The sequence below is a fragment of the Stegastes partitus genome, unplaced genomic scaffold (genome assembly GCF_000690725.1).
Source record: "Stegastes partitus isolate 25-593 unplaced genomic scaffold, Stegastes_partitus-1.0.2 Scaffold38, whole genome shotgun sequence".
In the NCBI taxonomy this organism is placed as follows: domain Eukaryota; kingdom Metazoa; phylum Chordata; class Actinopteri; family Pomacentridae; genus Stegastes; species Stegastes partitus.
The window spans coordinates 1,145,718-1,163,412 of record NW_007577769.1 but is presented as its reverse complement, the minus strand read 5'-3'; the positions used below and the strand labels follow the sequence as shown (position 1 = coordinate 1,163,412).

Below are 17,695 nucleotides of genomic sequence, written 5' to 3'. Positions count from 1 at the left end.
CAGGCAATGTCAAAGCTATTTCATATATTTTTGTTCTTAATTTGTTCCCACATCCTTTTTACACCAGGGTTGCAGCTGAAAGTAAAAAAAATGTCAGATATGCCACAATTAAGCAGCAAATTAGTTGAAAGGAATCCTCAGATGTGCTCATTGTCTGATACGTGCCTTCATGATGGAACAGTGATCATATTTTTTTATATTATAAACTAATGAACTTATGCATTCACACGGTCGGCAGTTTTCTGCCAGCATTCCTTCCTGGCTTTGGTCGCTTGCTTTTCCTCCTATGATGTTTTTATGTTCTTCTTCATATTTTGTAAAGATTACATTCTGCTCCTCGGTGGTAGAGTAAGCCACTCTGCAGCCAGACTTGTCCATAGTCGTGATTGGTCAGATGCCGATAACGCCGCCCATTTTATAAAGGGATCAATAAAGTTCTGTCTAATCTCATCTCATCTAATCTATGTGCACGCGCTCATACTCAGATCAGACAACCCTGGGTTGACTTACCGCCGTCATAGGACTGGTTATCCTGAGTGCGATTGTTAGGGTTAGTTAAGCCAGATCTCTGAAAGATATCCTGGGTATGTTGATCTTGCTTCGTAGTACAGGCCCCAGGTGACACTTCTGGCCAACGCAGGGAGGAACTGCAATGACTGCATGACAACTCTAACTGTAAAGTCAGGAGAAGGAGTAGAAGATTTTTTTCCCCATATATCAGACTGTTCATTTGGTCCCTCTTGTGACTTCCTGTTTCATACAGAACAAGATACCTTTTACATTCATCCTCCGCCTCTGTTTTTCAGATTCTCCGTCAGGACCTGTGCTTGCTCATGCACCTCCATCCCCATCACCATCCATCTCCCCCTCACCACCCACCTACTCCTCACCCTCGCCGCTTCCTCCCCTGTGTTTTTCTGTACCCTCCCCACTGCCGAGCCAGCAGGATGAGGAAGAAGAGAGTCCAACTTGTCCTCCTTCTGATCAGCAGCAGTCTTCATTCCAACAGACTCCAGCAGCAGGCACTTCCCCACCCCCCTCCACATCCCCTCCGGCAATTCCATCATCACCCCTCTCCAACCTTCCCCTGGGCCAGCCGATCCCCCCTCCATCCACCACACCTCCCCCATCATCTTCTGATCAGGACCAGGAACCTGAAGCTGGACAGCCTTCCCCATCTGCACTCTCCTCTTCCTCCCCCTGTTCATCATCTTCTCAGCCGCCATCACCTCCAACCCCAGAGGAGGCCCCAGCAACCCAGCGTCTCACCTCCCTCCACCTGGCAAAGAAGCAGGCTGATGCTGCCATCGCTGGGGAAAGTGAAGAAGAGGACAGTGAGAGTGGAGGCGAGGGAATCTTTCGTGAACGAGACGAGTTTGTGGTGCGAACTGAGGACATCAGAACTCTTAAGGTTAGATTCCCCCACAACTCCTAAGATGTACATATGGTGAATAAAATGTAGTGTGAGCACATTTTATAAACACGTTGTGTAAACACTGTGTTTGTGTCACTAGATGGCCTTGCAGACAGGCCGGGAGCCCCCACCCATTTGGAGGGTGCAGAAAGCTTTGCTGCAGAAATTCAGCCCAGAGATCAAAGATGGTCAGAGGCAGTTCTGTGCAACCAGTAATGTGAGTTTTCCAGAATACGCATGTTGTTTACCTCAGGAATTCCACATGTTCAGTCAGTACAAACCTAATTTGAGCACACTGTTGGTGTACAGCACTATGGGTTCAAAACAAATCAGACCTGGTACAGTTCAAACCAGGGCCCAAAACCAGTGAGTACTATGTCTGAAATGTGACGTTTCCCTGTATAAGCCTACATAAGTCTGATCAGCCTCACATAGCAGTGGTTGAATTTTCCAAAAATGACTTTCATTGCAATTTGTGACATGAAAAACTGTCTTCCATGATTGTTCCTCACTTGTATCCTCTGTAACATTCATTTTTTTCCCGCTATTGTGCAATTGTGTTTATGAAATTGTAATTCTTAATTTCATTGTCTCCTCCCTCAGTATTTGGGTTACTTTGGTGATGCCAAAATGCGCTACCAGCGTTTATATGTGAAGTTCTTGGAGAACGTCAACAAAAAAGATTACGTTAGAGTGTGTTCCCGAAAGCCATGGCACAGAGCCGGCCTGACTCTGAGGTAAGGCTATGTTTGAATTTCTTGACAAATGTTTCTGCCACTCAAGGAAGGGGCATAGAGATGAGCTGATATGAATTTTAAAGTTACAAGAGGCATATCTACTGTACATCAAAATCAGAGAGAGTTCAGAACCAAATTCAATGAAAAGTTAATTAAAAAATGATCTCTGTCAACAGCTGATCTTAGATTAATTTCAGATAACTATGTAGCCTCCAAGGCCTTAAGAAACAAGAGCCTCATTCCTTCTGTCTCTTTCTTTTGTTTTTTTTGACTTACTGATTGACAGACGCCAGTCACTACCTAAACAGCTTCCCACCATTCACAGTCAGGCCCAACCTCGAATGGAAAGAGATGACAAAGACAAGGAGAGACAGAAAGAGAGAGAGATGAAGGAGCAGAGGGAAAGAGAAAAAGAACAAAAAGAACAAAAAGAGAGGGAGTACAGGGAGAGAGTAGAAAAGGAATATAAGGAAAGAGAGAGGAAAGATGAGAGAGGACAAAAAGAGAAAGAGAAACAGGAAAGGGAGCAAAAAGAGAGGGATGAGAAAGAAAAAGAAAAGGTGGAAAGAGAAAAAGAGGACAAAGAACGAAAGGGGAAAGACCATAGAAGAAAGGAGAAAGAAATGGAATGGGAGAAAAAGAGTGAGAGTGAAAGACGGGAGAAGGAGCAGAGAGAAAGGGAGAAAAGAGAAAAAGAGCAAAAGGACAAGGAGAGAAGGGAATATGAGAGAGAGCAAAAGGAAAGGGAGCTGAAAGAGAGGGATAGAAGGAACAGGGAGCAGAGAGAGAAGGAGAAGCAGGACATGGAGCAGAAAGAAAGGGAGAAACAGGAAAGAGAATGGAAAGAAAGGGAGAAACAGGTAAGGGAGTGGAAAGAAAGGGAAAAACAGGAGATAGAACGAAAAGAAAGGGAGAGACAGGAGAGGGAGTGGAAAGAGAAAGAGCAAAAAGAAAAGGAAATACAGGAGAGAGAGCTGAAAGAAAAGGAAAAACAGGAGTTGGAACAAAGTGAAAAGGAGAGGCAGGAGATAGAGCAAAGAGAGAGAGAGAAGCAAGAAAAGGAGAGAAAAGAAAAGATAGAAAAGGAGAAACAGGACAGGGACCAGAGAGAGAAGCAGAGAGAGCAGAAAGACAGAGAAGAGAAGGAAAGTGAGAAGGAGAGGGATCAGAAAGAAAAGGAGAGAAGAGAGCGGGAGAAAGAGAAGCAACGAGATCAGGAGAAAGAAAAAAGGGAGAGAGCAGAACGGGACAGGAGAGATGACACCATGGAGCTTGCAAGGCTGAAAGAGAAACGAGGAGGAGAGAAGAAGATGGAGTGTCAGTCCAGAGCGAAGACGTCAAAGGACAAGGCTGAGCCTCCCCCCAAGAAGAGAAAGAAGTGGTTGAAGGAGGTGCCATCTTCCTCCTCTGAGTCGGACTCCTCTCCACCAAGTGATGATGAAGGTCAGCTCTTCTTTATATAATAACATTTTAATACAACTATTTAAAATCACCATCAGCCAGTATCTGCTGTGTCCCGACCCACTGTGCAACTTCTTTGTGTTTTAGGGCTCATGCGAGGTGGGGCTAACAACCGAGCTATGAGGGAGATGTTCAGGAGCTATGTGGAGATGCTGGTCAGCACAGCACTTGACCCTGATATGATCCAAGCACTGGAGGACACTGATGGTGAGCACTTAGATGGAGGGGCACAATAAGGCTGATTAGAATCCTAGTTATTCATTTACATGGCAGGGAAATATTTATTCCCTAGGAGATGTAACTGGGAAGATCCTTTTCCTGTAAATCTCTACCTCAGTTATGGTCGCCAGGTTTCTTGTTTGCATGACACAGCTTACTGCATGTAAGTGCACTGATTGGGTGACAAATGAAAGTTACTTGTCGAGATGGTGGAACAACCTTTACACCAGTAAAAGGATGCTCCCAGAGCACCAAACCACTTGGTTGATTTACAAGGTCCATACTGGTGTTGTTCCAAAGCTGACAAATTTCCAAGTTTGCTGTATGAAAATTAACACTACGAAAACGTGTTGTTGCATATTGTTGTACTTACTCCCCCCCAGGGTTAGGGTTTTAGAAAATAATTGCAATCCAAAAAATGTATGATAATAGTAATAATTATTTTTACGACATTAAATTCAAAATTACTATGATCAACAGAGTCAAAAGTCTTGGTCAGATTCAACAGGAAGAGCACAGTGCTGAAAACTTTCAGCTGCTAACAGAAGCTCTGGAGGGAGTGCAGTTGGATGTTTCCCCAAATCTCAACTGAAATTTCTTAAAAAGACCATTGTTGTGCAAACAAAAAGTTCTGCTCTGTTATTTTTTGAATGCAATGATAATTTTAAAATTAGTCAGAATGATTCGTGGAATGGGATGTCTAGCATGGGTTTTCTAAGAAAAGGTTTTGCACTATTGCAGTTTTAAAACCATTAAGCACACTGTCAGAATGTCAGATCTTTGGTGTGTCATCCACCTTAGACTCCCATCACTAATCAGGAGCAGAACACAAAAGCAACAGAGAACATATCCAGCAACATCCAACCAAATTGACAGGGGGATGAGGTGCATAAAAGTCAGGGTTAAGATGATTTACATGGTAATTTTGAAGACTTTCATTCTGTCTTGAAATGCTAAGAACTGAATTGCTAACAAACAACGTAAACAAAAGAGGAGGAGGAGAGCTGGGATCCATGCTAGGCTAAAGTCTAGCCCCTCCAGACCAGCAGGACCGTCCTCCTACTCTCCAATGTCCGCTCCCTCGACAACAAGCTCGACGAGCTACGTTTGCAGAGAGAAACCTGCAGACAGTGGAAAGACTGCTGTGTGTTCTGTGTGTTCGAAACATGGCTCCATGACAACATCCGAGACAGCCATACAGCTGGAGGGGACGACATTATTCAGGGTGGGCAGACAGGCAGCTAACTTTGGGCAGCATCTGCAGCTTCACCATCATCACACTGTTGTGTGTGTCTTTGTGTCCCTGAAGACCTACCAGGACCTGATGAGGTTCGCCATGTGATGGCAGCCCACATGGACACAGCAGCCCCTTCAGGAGATAGCGACAGTGAACGTTTAGTGTCTTATCCCAGACGTGCATTCTGCAAACGTACTAATGAAATGATCGTGAAGAAACATTCTGTCATCTTGCCTGTACTACTCTGTGTATGTACAGCAAAATGACAATAAACTTGATTTGATCTGATTTTGAAACAGAAGAAACTTTGAGAGAGTCTTAGAATAAACCTGATGTGTTTAGGAAGCATGGTTAAAGCCTTGACTTTGTCATCACAGGATATGTATGTAAAACAATGATAGGCCAGACAGTTGAGATGGTGGGTGCGCTGCATTCATCCAGATTTGAATACAATATGAAATATATGATTGTGGGCCACTTTAACTGAAGTGTGTGGTTTGACGGAGAAGATTACATTAATTACATTTCACAATCCATGCAAGCCTTCAGTACAATCTTGAACTTAAGGAAATAAACGCTTAAGGAAGATAAGGTCTTCTGTTAGCTAGATATGTCCCTCTAATATTGTAATGCTCATGACCCTGTACAGGGCAGTCAGATAAGGGATGCTAATGATGCAAAAGATTTGACTTTGTTCGTAATCAGTGATGCTACACTGATGACGCCACAGGGGAAGCTTTTGAGAAAACAAAGAAACTGGATCCAGTAGTGAATACTGTAGCTCTTAGAGTGCAGTGATTTTAAAAGTGACCCCAATGACAATCCCTGATAGGTTACTCATAGAAAATGCGTGATTATTCCATGGTGGACAAGGATAATAAAACAGTGACAAAGACAAAACAGGCATTTTAGGACTGCTGCCTCATGTGAAGGAGGTCAAGCATCTCAAGCTCTTTTTCATGATTAAGGATAGGATGAGGTCTGAGTAAGTCAGATGAAGGCAGCTTGCATTTGGGTATGTTGCATTTTGGGTATTTTTAATGACAGAAACACCTTTTACTATGCCTTGGCTGTGATACCCCAACTGAATTGGTTGGACATAATCTGCAGGTCTCTTGTGACAATTCCAATGATACTGATTAAAATGTAAGATTTAAATGTAAACAAGCATTCTGCTTCTTTTAACTCTTCAGATGAGCTGTACCTTCCACCCATGAGGAAAATTGATAGCCTGCTCAGTGAACAGAAGAAGAGGTTGTTAAGGAGAGTCAACATGAGTGCTCAGCACCAGGCAAGCCTTCACATTCTTCTTGTTTTACTGGCACTTCTCACATCACCTTGTGTTAGATCTGTTGTTGATTTAGAACAAATACCTTCATGTGATGCTGCAGATCACATCTGTGGGTTTCAACCTGTACCTCTCTTTGACTGCATTCTGATTCCCACTGTCCAGGAGGCTTTACATATATTCCCCAAAATGACAGCAGACCCTCTGGAATCAGGAGTTGTCAAAGTTCACCTTGGTGGGGATGGCTACAATCGTAAAACCCTCAACCGGGTGAAGAGGAGTATTCCTAAGCAGCAGGTGAGAAACAGCATTGCACATCACATTCAACAGCATCACACTCAGGTACAGCTGATCTTAACATGGTGCTTCATAAAAAGAGTATCAACATCCCATATCTACAGCCTATGGAAACCTACACTGTAATCAGCTCATGAACTTAAGAACAGAGATTTCACCGTAAGATCAGACTTCAACTGAGAACCTGCAGCTCACCTGTCTGTGTGTCACTGTATATGCCCACAGGCAGTATGGGCACAATTAAATGACTTATCCAAAAATACCTGAGCTCCTGATTTAACTGTGAAAAATGGAAGGGTAGGGATAGGGTTGATCCATTAATATTCATTCTGTGCTAACGTCAAAAATCATACAAAACTAAGCTGTTTCTTCCATAAAAAAAAACAAAACAACAAAATCGATGATATCTTGTAATTATAACTTTTTATCTCATAATTATGACTTTAAAAAATATATTTTTTGACTCTCGGAAACAGGGCAACAATACAATGATGTCCTAAATCAGGGATTCTCAACCTTTCTGCTCCCAAGGCCCCCCTGTGTCCATTGTTATGATTGAGTTTGGCAGTTAGTTTATACAAATGAAGCACTACAGATTGACTATTTGTTTAGTTAGATAGTTTCTTTCGTTATTTTGTCATGAGAATATTTTTCCGTATTTTTCTTAATAACATTCACAGCCATCTCAAGGCTCCCTGGCTGCTCTCTGTGGCCCTCTAGTGGGCTGTGGCCCCCCTGTTGAAAACCACTGTCCTAAATCCCACTGGTGGAGGCCTTTTTATAATAAAGTTATTCGCACTAAAGATCACAATACTAAGTTTAACAATGTGGCAGTGCTGACAGTGGGCAGAACAGAACAGAAAGCTGGCAAATCCCTCGGTCAGGTATCCTCTGTATTCCAGTCTGTCACGCCTAGAGTTAGAATAGACCATTTTCAGCAGAAATTTACAAAGCTGACAACTCAGTATAGGCCTTACTTGGAATGACAATATTGGTTGGGACACTTCAGGAGTTGGGACACTTAATGAGTGCCCTGATGGCTGACTGTATGGCCTGTAGGCTGTTGGAGTCAGCTGGTGACATGAAGCTTGGTGCTCCATCTTAGCTTCCAGTAGGCCATGAACAGTGGAATATTGAGCATTCTGGCAAGTGAGACCTTTGACCAGGTCTTGCAGGTAGATGCAGTGTGTGACAAACCCAGCACATTCTTGAGGTAGCGTTGGACAGCAGCATGTGATGGGGTGAGCTGAATGTAATGGCATGAGGCTGCTACTGAGGTTAGGAGAGAGATAGGATCTTGTCCGCCTATGCCTATTTGTAGCAAAGGCTTAAAATTTTACATCAGGACTTTTTACCACTCCATCTCCACTACTCAATCTTCAGTTCAGTCCAGGTTGACAAGGAAATAAGGGCAAGTTCCCAGTGATAAGAGGGCAGAGAGGGAGAGAACAGTGAAGAAAGGATGTCCAGACAGTTATTGTTTGAAATTGAAGGTGCAACCATCACAAGAGCTTGGGCTCCATCTATATGGGCACACCTGTATGACCAGAAGTTCTTGTACTCTAATTTGGCCATATCATGTGTGTTGTTCTAGATGCCACTATAAGAGTAGGTTTCCCACAACCCTCCTTATTTACGAAACTCTACCTTATTTATTAAATCATCACATATAACAGGCCTGGAAATAGAAAATACACTGACAGTAATCACATATATGTAATATATGTCTAGCATACACTTTAAATATCAACCTAAAGACCAAATCCTAGTAAAGTGAAAATGCAGAAACACTGTGATATATTAAGTTACATTTACAGCAGAAATTGGATTTCAGCTACTTCAGACTTAGTTTGAGCAGAGGGAACAGCCTTGTATACTACATGATTTTAGAGGCCTGGAACCAAGAAATACAACCCAGACTCCAAATGGAAAATGATCAGAAAAAGAGGATTGTGTGTGTTTTAACAGACCTTGTCTTGTTTCACACATCAAAATTCAGGGTCACACCAGGTCACTCTCAAGCTATGATGACGGTGGCAGAGAAGAAGTCAGAGCTCTGGTATAGGTAGAACAGGGCCAGTCAGGATATATTTACTACATGGTTGACATCTCCACTGTATGGTTTTCAGAAAAGGGAGGAAAGAAAAACTTTTCTGTATAATAATTGAACAAACTAAAGTTAAAGTGTAAAGAAACACCACAGCTGTGGCTCAGGTGGTAGAATGGGTTGTTCACTATTTGCCTCTCCCATACCAAAGTGGCCATCGGCAAGACACTGAACCTGAAGTTGCTCCTGGTGGCTGGCAAACACGTTGCATGGCAGCTCTGTCACCACTCGTGTGAATGTGTGTGTCTAAATAGGGGAGTTTAAAATACATTGTAAAGTGCTTTAAGTGCTGCCAAGGTAGAAAAGCGATATATAGGCTCAGAACTCTAGCATTCATAATGGTTTTTAGTTGTTTATTATTAATGTTACTTCATAATATTCTTCAGAATATCTTATCAGTTTCCTTTTGTATTGCTTTGATCATTAGTAGTGTTTTTTCATATTGTGGGGAAATCACTACGGAGGTAAAAACTCTTGAAAGACAAAGACGTTGGTAAATCCCTGTCTTTTTCTCTCATCCTTTTCAGGATATGAAGCTTTCTATTGAAACTTGTCGGATATATAGTCTGTATCATTCCCTTCACCACTACAAGTATCACACCTTTCTGCATTGCAAGAAGGAGGTAAGAATGGCCGCATTGATATAGAAATATATTTTAGATTAATATAAACACATATTTTATTTATTTTACGTATTTTAATATTTTGTTTTAATTAAACTTGCATATTTACCATGTTTAAACTCTGTCTGTGTCATGCTTGCCAAGTGTTTATCAGGTCATTGGATCATACCACTTTGTGATGGTATTTTACTCTGCTAGACTGCAAAACACCCCAAATGTTAAGGCCTGGCATTCAGTAATTAAATATCACCTCTCCCAGTCAAGTAGGACATCCTGAGGCGCTCTGCTATCTGTCGGAGCTTTGTTGGTGCTGGAGAGCTACAAGATATGGAAGGATTCTGACTGCATCCGTCCTACATATCTTTTAATTAAATTCAATTAAATTCAATTTTATTTGTATAGCGCAGTTTATAACATATGCCATCACATAGCACTTAACATAGGAAGGTATAGACCCACCCTCCCCCACCCCCCCTCCCCAGAGGAGGGGGGAAAAAGACCTCCGGCAGAACCAGGCTCAGGGAGGACAGCCATCTGCCTCGACTGGTTGGGTGAGAGTGGGCATGAGGGGTGAGGAAAACAGGATAGCAGTAGGAAAGCAAGCAATAGAACGGAACAATAACTATGAAGTATTTTGGGGGTCGGTGAGGCCAGCGGCTGCAGGTCAGGAACGTAAAGCTCCGGATCCAGAGATGTCCGCAGAGAGAATGTAATGGTGGTTATAACTGTATGGAAGGAAGAGAGAGGAGAGGAAAGGAGCTCAGAACATCATGGCAATCCTCTGGCAGTCTAAAGCCTAAAGCAGCATAACTAAGGGACAGTTCAGGTGATCCTGAGCAACCTTAAATAAGCTTTATCAAGGAGGAAAGTTTTAAGCCTAATCTTAAAAGTAGAGAGGGTGTGTGCCTCCCGAATCCAAACTGGGAGCTGATTCCACAAGAGAGGAGCCTAATAACTGAAGGCTGTGCCTCCTTTTCTACTTTTTTTTAGAAGTTGACTTCAAACTGAACATGTGTACTGTGATGATTATGACATACCACTTAATCAGACTGATGATCCTGTTAAATCCATTTTGACACAGCAACAAGGGCCTCCAGCAGTAGCATCGGACCCTAACAGACCTGATGACGTTTAGTGGATGTAATTGTAATAGCATTACCAGTAATAGCAATATGGCCTGAGGAAGAAGTGCTTCAGTCCCAAAGGAACAGGCTCCCGACTCAAGTATTAGGAGGTGTCTGAGTAAGTTCATTCACAAACTATGATGTCACCTGCATTGGCAGGGTCGAACCTTCCTCTGCCCTTGTCTCAGGAGCTGTCTCACTTCTGTGGTATAAGTTCCTGCATTGTGTATATGGCCTCTTACCTGTGACAGACTAGCAACCTCCCACAGGCCTCTTTGTTTAGTTGTATTACAGCCATTGTACTCAGTGTACCAAACTGTGTTCCTTCCTCACCAGACGGATAATATTGAGCAAGCAGCAGAGGACCCTGGCCAGGAGGAGGTGGTGCAGCAGTGCATGGCGAACCAAGGCTGGCTGGAGAGCCTCTTTAACTCCTTCATGGAACTGCTCGCCCTCAGTGCCAAAGCCTGAAGAAGGACTACAGCCCCTGCCACACTCACATATCCACCTACAGCATTAAGTAGATGGAGGTATCCAGATTGGTGAAACAAAAGAACCACGCTAAAGAAACTCTATGGATGCTAGTGGTGCAATGGTTCCACTGAGAACAGCCACTGCTGGTTTGTTTTTGGAAGGTTTAACTTTTAAAGTATTTGTTTCATTGTTGAATCCATCTTAAAGTACCTCTTGATTTCAAGAATTGTATTGAAAGATGGAGGATTGTGAACTATGTGAATGAAATGGATTTTCCCCAAAAGTCAAAGTAAGGTGATTTGGTCAGCACTATGAAAGATTTTCGTCAAGAACTACAGAATATTGACACACATACGCAAGCTGTCTGTGAGTATGTATTGATAACTATGGTTTGTATAATTTATACAAGGACATTTTTAAATATGATCCTGAAATGGCATTGCTTGCTGTTATTATTTTTGAAAAAATGTTTTAAAGGGGTATACATTAAATGGCCCACCTGTATTTATTACTTCTGTTGGACCAGCAGAGGTGAAACTATGGATGAGTGAGATAAAAGTTAGGTTTAAAAGGACTATGTAATAGTCCCTTGGTTCTACCTGCCTCAGTAAAGAAGTTGAGCTAAGATGAAATGTATTTTAAACTAAACCTTGTTCTTTTTGTTTGTTCCTCAAAAGACAATGAGAGAGGGTTTAATGCCCTTAATGAAGAGGCACGGAAAATAAAGCACGACTTTCTTAAAGGAAGTGTGAGGTGAAATGATCCAAAAGCATAAATGTCAGTGTTCAATGTCATTTTTATCTGTTTGTTGTTGATTAATATTTCCTATCATTTGATCTCTCTGTGGATATTCATGCAGAGCAATTTTGTTGTTTTGATGTGTAAATATTGTACAGCTTCTTCATTCTCTAGTTCCCAGTTGCTCTTCTGTACATGAAATACCTGTATTTGACATAATGAAGTAAAACTGTTCAAATGACATATGTGATGATGAACAGCCTTGTGCTCAAGTTATTTCACGAATGTCGGAGCAATACAATGAGAGATGGGTATTTAGGTGATACAGAGGCCCGAAGATCAACAAGGTCGCAGGGTTAAGCCTTTCAGTTTCTTTTCTATGAACTATTTCTTTGTTGAGAGGTGTAAAAAGGGAACACACACACACACACACACACATATATATATATATATATCAAGGATATCCTAAATGGGATTATTATGTCTTCCTCTCAATATTTTTTTTAATGTCCCAAGCAGGAATCATTTAAAGGAAATCCTTAACAAAATAAAATCTAAGTCATAGCATAGTATAGCAGAGAGCATACATGACATAATGTGTCATATTACTTGCAAATGTGAAACATGCTTAATATCTGTTCAATTGCATGTTTTTACAAGAGAATAGTAAAAAGAAACACTGCATACTTAGTCTCAGAAAATGTAAAAAATGTTGATTATTTTGGCTTTGGACTCTTAATATCAAACTGTGTAACCAGAGCAGACATTAGATTTCCTTTTCTGTCAACCACTAATAACCACAGTCACTTCTGTACTGATCGCGATCTGACCAGGATGTTTTCTCACCTTTTGCCAGAGTATTGTTGGGGCATTCTCCAACTCAGCTCAACCACATCATTTGCTTCAGGTGAAGAGGGCAGAGGGCAGAGTGCAGTGCAGGTGGGCAGAGTAATTCCATGGAGGGAGGGGATGTGCAGAGGGAGAAGAGAAGTAGGATTACCCAGCCATGTTTTCATCACAGAGAAGAAGGAGAAGCTGTCAGAAGGTGTGTGTGGCCATTTCTCATTATGACAACAGCAGGTGAGTGCAGGAAGTCCTGGTCACTGCATTGTCAGTCTGTTTGTGTTGTAAAAAACTGTTGAAACTATTAGTGTCAGTTAAGTAACTAAACTGAAACAACCGCATTTTATGACAATGTCATTGACTTAATTATGTCTGGCATTTCATTTAAAAATAATCCTGTTGTGGTAAGTTTCTATCCAAATAGACACTCTGAAGTTAATTCAGAACATGTAATTTTACATCTTTTTTCTTTCTTTCATACACATAGCATTTAGTTTCTGGGCTTCGGTGCCAGATGTGGAACAGATCATTGAGAGCATTGCCCAAGAGGCTAGGACACTGTCCAGCTCCCACCGGACAGTTATAACGCTCAGGTCACTAGTAGTGACACTGTAAATTTGTATTTTTGCTACCATGGAAACAGCATGCATGACAAAGGAATAATGGATTTAATTAGCTGAATTAATTGGTTTGGGAAAAAAAATGCAAAAGAATTGGGCACATTGCATGCTTTTCTCCACTGATGTGATGTATTGTCTTCATATTTCCCTGTTAAATATGTTCAGTGATTTTAGTGCTCCTTTGTTTTCTCTCTCTCTCTCTTTTTTATTGTCCATGTGAGCAGATGCGAACTTCAAGCTTAAAGGTGCCGTTTCTGGAGTAAGGCCTTCCTTCTTGCATGGCAACATTTCAGCTTACGATGTAAAAACGCACTTGACTGTGGACACTAACATCTGTGTTCTAGCAACTTCTAATTCATTGTAAATCTGGTTTTTGGTGATTCTTGGTTGATGCTTGACCATCCTGACCAATTGTCTCTCAGCAGCAACTGATCGTTTGTGTTTTCTACCTGATTGTGGCAGTGAGAGTGAGTGTGTAGTGAGAACGAGTACTTTATACAGATGATTTTGGAATCTGTAGCTGCTTTGAAATGGCTCCAAGTGACTTTCCTGAGTTCATGAAGTCAGTGATTTGCTTTTTCCAGATGTGTGCTGAGCTCCTCAGACTTCACCATTGCAGTGTTTGTGGTGCAATTTAACAAGCGTATCAAATGGGCCCTGTTTAATTTGGCTCAGAGGAGTCAGCAGCTGTAGTCAACCGTAATTGTTTATGAGAAGTTAGGAGGCTATGGCACTAAGAAATATGATAAACACAGCTTTCTACTAAAATGGATAATTGGCTGTATGTATATTTTTGCCCCAAAAGATGAATCTATGCAATAACCAAAAAGCCCAATTGTTTTTTGTGACACAGGTGCCTGGGCTTCAATGAACTTTTGTTCATAACTGTATGTAAATTAACGCACATTTGTTCAAAGGTGTAAATAAAACATGACATGTCAGTACAATTTAGTAGCAGCCACAGAAAAGTACATTTCAAAGTCAGATTCTACATTGGGATGTGACTTGCAGTCAATCATACAATATTTAATATTAATGTTAGCTACTTTACACAAAGCTATTGCCAGTTTTCATTCATACAAAAGTTTTTCATTTACATTTAAATGAATGATTACTTTGTGCATAGACAGTGAAATAATATCAAAGACTGCAGGTACTGCTCAAACCAGGATGGTCATTACCAAGCAGTTTTGGTTTGCAGGGATGACAAACAGACTCCTCAGGAAAAATAAGCCAAGTTACTGTAGAGGCAACAGTTCAGAACGGTGTTTCGTTCTTGAATGTACAGTGACATAAACAACAAGAAGACAAAATGCTGAGCTGTCAAGTTAGAATCTCAGAACAAACCTACATTTTGTTTTTGACAGACAATACAAAGGAGGGGATGCAAACACAGAGGAAAGAAAAAGACAAATCCATTAACTGTGAAAGGCTTGGAGTACTTAGGAAAGAGCTGTTCAAAACAATTACATTGCAGCAAATGATACTGATTTGATGAAAACGACAAGCATAGTGAAATGACATGGTGAGAAGGATGCTGCCGATGATGCACACATACAAGACTAATAGTTAAAGAAACTGAAGGGAAATAATATAATATTAATATGAGTAATAAAAGAAGAACAACAGCCATATAATCAATGTTACAATAGAGGAGGACAAGAGAGACAGAAGTGGTAATCATAAGAAGGTTTTTTTTTGTTTTTTTTTTAATGAAATGGAGATGTGATCCTCTGTATTCATGTAAGTTAATAAGTTTATGTGTAGAACAAATTAGCTTAAACATGAGGTAAACATCAAATTCAGGTAAAGCTGAGGGTCTTACACCAATTGTTCTGCAGGTTCCTGCAAGAATAAATGATCTGAGTCAAGCAGGTGAAATGTCTCTGTACAGTTATGTACATAAACACATATTTCTTGCATTTTCATGGGAAAAAAATCAAAGAACAATCCTGTGTAATCAAGTAAACTGTTGCAATGATGAAATTTCAGTTGGCAATTAAGTGTCACATAAATATTTGCCATTAATGATTTATGTGATGCCTCTATTAATCTTAGATTAGCTGTATTATTGCCTTTTTACCGCAAATCCAACAAATTGTTATTATGCTCTTATTTTGGCAAGTAAATCCATGATGTTAGGGTCAATAGATGTTTATCAAAATGCAGTTGGTCAGATATTTGACGCACATGTCCATCCATCCATTATCTATATATCGCTTAATCCTCACTAGGTTCACTGGGGGGCTGGAGCCTATCCCAGCTGACTTAGGGCGAAGGCAGGGGACACCCTGGACAGGTCGCAACAACACTGAGCCAACAGCCAGCCTTTTCAGCATTGACCTTCTGTGGTTCGTCTTCTGGACAACTTTCAAGTCGGCAGTCTTATTAGTTCACTAAAACTCAATATGAAATATTCTAATAATTTGAGATACAGGATTTTAAATTTTCACAAGCTATGAGCCACAATCTTCAAAATTCATACAACAATCGCAAGCATTTCATGTGGAATTTATGAGTGTTTATCTTTTGGAATTAATTAAAAAAAAAAAAAAAAAACTACAAAAAACCAAAGTTTTTCATGATATTCACATTTTTTGAGCTGTACCTTCAAGCTACCTGTCCAGCACCAGGCGACAGACAGACCAAGGATCAAGGACCTCAACATGGAGTCAACATGGAACATTCAGAAGTCAGCAACCAGATGTTTTGTGAGAAGTCTATCTACTTAGTCAAATGCATCATATCTTGATTTTCTCTGTTGTCATCATTGTGAGGTTTTCTTCAGTGAGTGTCTTATAATCATTGGCTATTGTATTTAGCAGTTTGACAGAAATAGTGTTTTCCTTCTATGTATTCTGCTTGTTAACAGAACGGGACCTTTGCGACTTTCCTCCTGGCAGGACACAGAGAATGGTTTCCCTGGAAACGAGGCAGAGACAATGGACAATACTTAAGCCAAGTGGGAGGATGCTCTAAACTACTTCAACAAGCTTGATGTAAGTGTTTTGTTTTTCTTAATCTGCATTATTTTACACGTGTCCTATTTTTTTCTGGTGGCCTCTTTCAAATTCCAAATAAAATGTTCTAACATGATGTGTATTATTAGCTCTGCAGACACCTGATTTGTATGCTTTGGCAGGAAAATGTGCCCCTCTAGTGGAGGTGGTTTTTAATTACAAGTCAGTGTAAAATTGTGTAGTCCTTAGTCCTTAACAGCTAAAGACTACTATTAAGGACACTTTAATGATCATAAGTGCTTCAGCAAGCCTCAGGGATATGATGTACTGTCAGATCTCTTGTGGGTTTAGATGTTTTGACATGGTATTTTTCAAACAAATGCTTTTTTAATAAGCTATTTTCTCTCTTAACGAGTGCTGTGTGCCATGTTGGATGTAATTTGGGACGATAGGGAGTGATGTTATATATGACACATGATGCTGCATGTGTCAGTAATTATACTGCTGTGCTGTTCTGAAGAAAATTGTATTTTGAGACTAGGTGGTGGTGCTGTCTTTAAACCTGTGTTGTTTGGGTCAAAGACACAGGATCACTCACTCAGAAACTGCACACCTGGTTTAGCCTGAAGCTGGTTGCTGTGTCCTGTAGAAATCATTTCAACTCCTATAGAGCATAAACAAAACTGTTGTAGATGTAGTTTAAGTTTATAAAGTTCAGCACAAGCTACAGTTCAGATCATTTTCTAAAATGTCAAATCTTAAAACAAATCTTCTATTTTGGAGGCAGTGCTATAAAAAAAAAGGCAAAATTATATAATTGTGTCACATCCTCTTAATTTATTCTTGACAGCAATAACAAGCTTACTGGTTACATGAAAGATTAAACAGCTGTTAATGAATTCACTACCAGTGTCAGCAAGTCCTGTTTTCCATCAGTTTTCCAGAACCTGATGACTTGACCACTGACAGTGTGTATCACTATGTGAGGCTCACCCATGGGGCGACTGAGACGTTTGGATTAGCTGCAATTTAGCTTCAGCTGAACCTGTACTTGGACACACAATGGTTATTTTAGCACACAGGTGACACAGTTTGCAACATCCAATTCAGCTGATGTTGCTCTAAGCTGCAGCTAAGCTAGTCAGCTGTGAAGTAACAGAGCAACAGATCCCATAATAATATGGCAACTTGTGGTGTGTTTTGAAAGCAAACTAAAGTTATTTTTACATTTAGTTTCATTCACAAGAATAACTGTACGAGTCCTTCACGTCAAACAAGTGTGGTGTACTGAGGAGCAGAACAACAGTTTCTCTTCATCCAAATGGGACATGTAAGTCTGATGTTTACTTAAAAATGACCATTTATAGCCTGGAGACCTGATAATGGTCACAAACTGTCAATTCTGAGAATAACCACCACCTCTGGAGAAGAATAGATTGCATTCTTTACTCACCTCTTTAGTCACCTCTTGAATTTCTTTTCCTCTTAACACCCAAAACTTTCTACAGAAGAATGAACTAATCAGTTTCAAAATGCAACATTTAGTAAATCCT

The 17,695-nt window shown here is 40.6% G+C and overlaps 1 protein-coding gene across 1 annotated transcript in view; it reads left to right on the top strand.

Annotated features, from left to right (window-relative positions):
• The window catches only part of prr12b (proline rich 12b), a 35,097-nt gene extending 23,121 nt beyond the window's left edge, over window positions 1-11,976 (top strand). Inside the window, exons 8-17 of the mRNA XM_008303542.1 lie at window positions 807-1,411; window positions 1,515-1,631; window positions 2,018-2,151; window positions 2,438-2,603; window positions 3,321-3,594; window positions 3,700-3,819; window positions 6,262-6,359; window positions 6,522-6,653; window positions 9,288-9,383; window positions 10,844-11,976. Coding sequence (XP_008301764.1) covers window positions 807-1,411; window positions 1,515-1,631; window positions 2,018-2,151; window positions 2,438-2,603; window positions 3,321-3,594; window positions 3,700-3,819; window positions 6,262-6,359; window positions 6,522-6,653; window positions 9,288-9,383; window positions 10,844-10,978 — 1,877 coding nt within the window. The 3' untranslated portion in view covers window positions 10,979-11,976. The remainder of the gene's footprint in view (window positions 1-806; window positions 1,412-1,514; window positions 1,632-2,017; window positions 2,152-2,437; window positions 2,604-3,320; window positions 3,595-3,699; window positions 3,820-6,261; window positions 6,360-6,521; window positions 6,654-9,287; window positions 9,384-10,843) is intronic.
• Window positions 11,977-17,695: the final 5,719 nt, after the last annotated feature.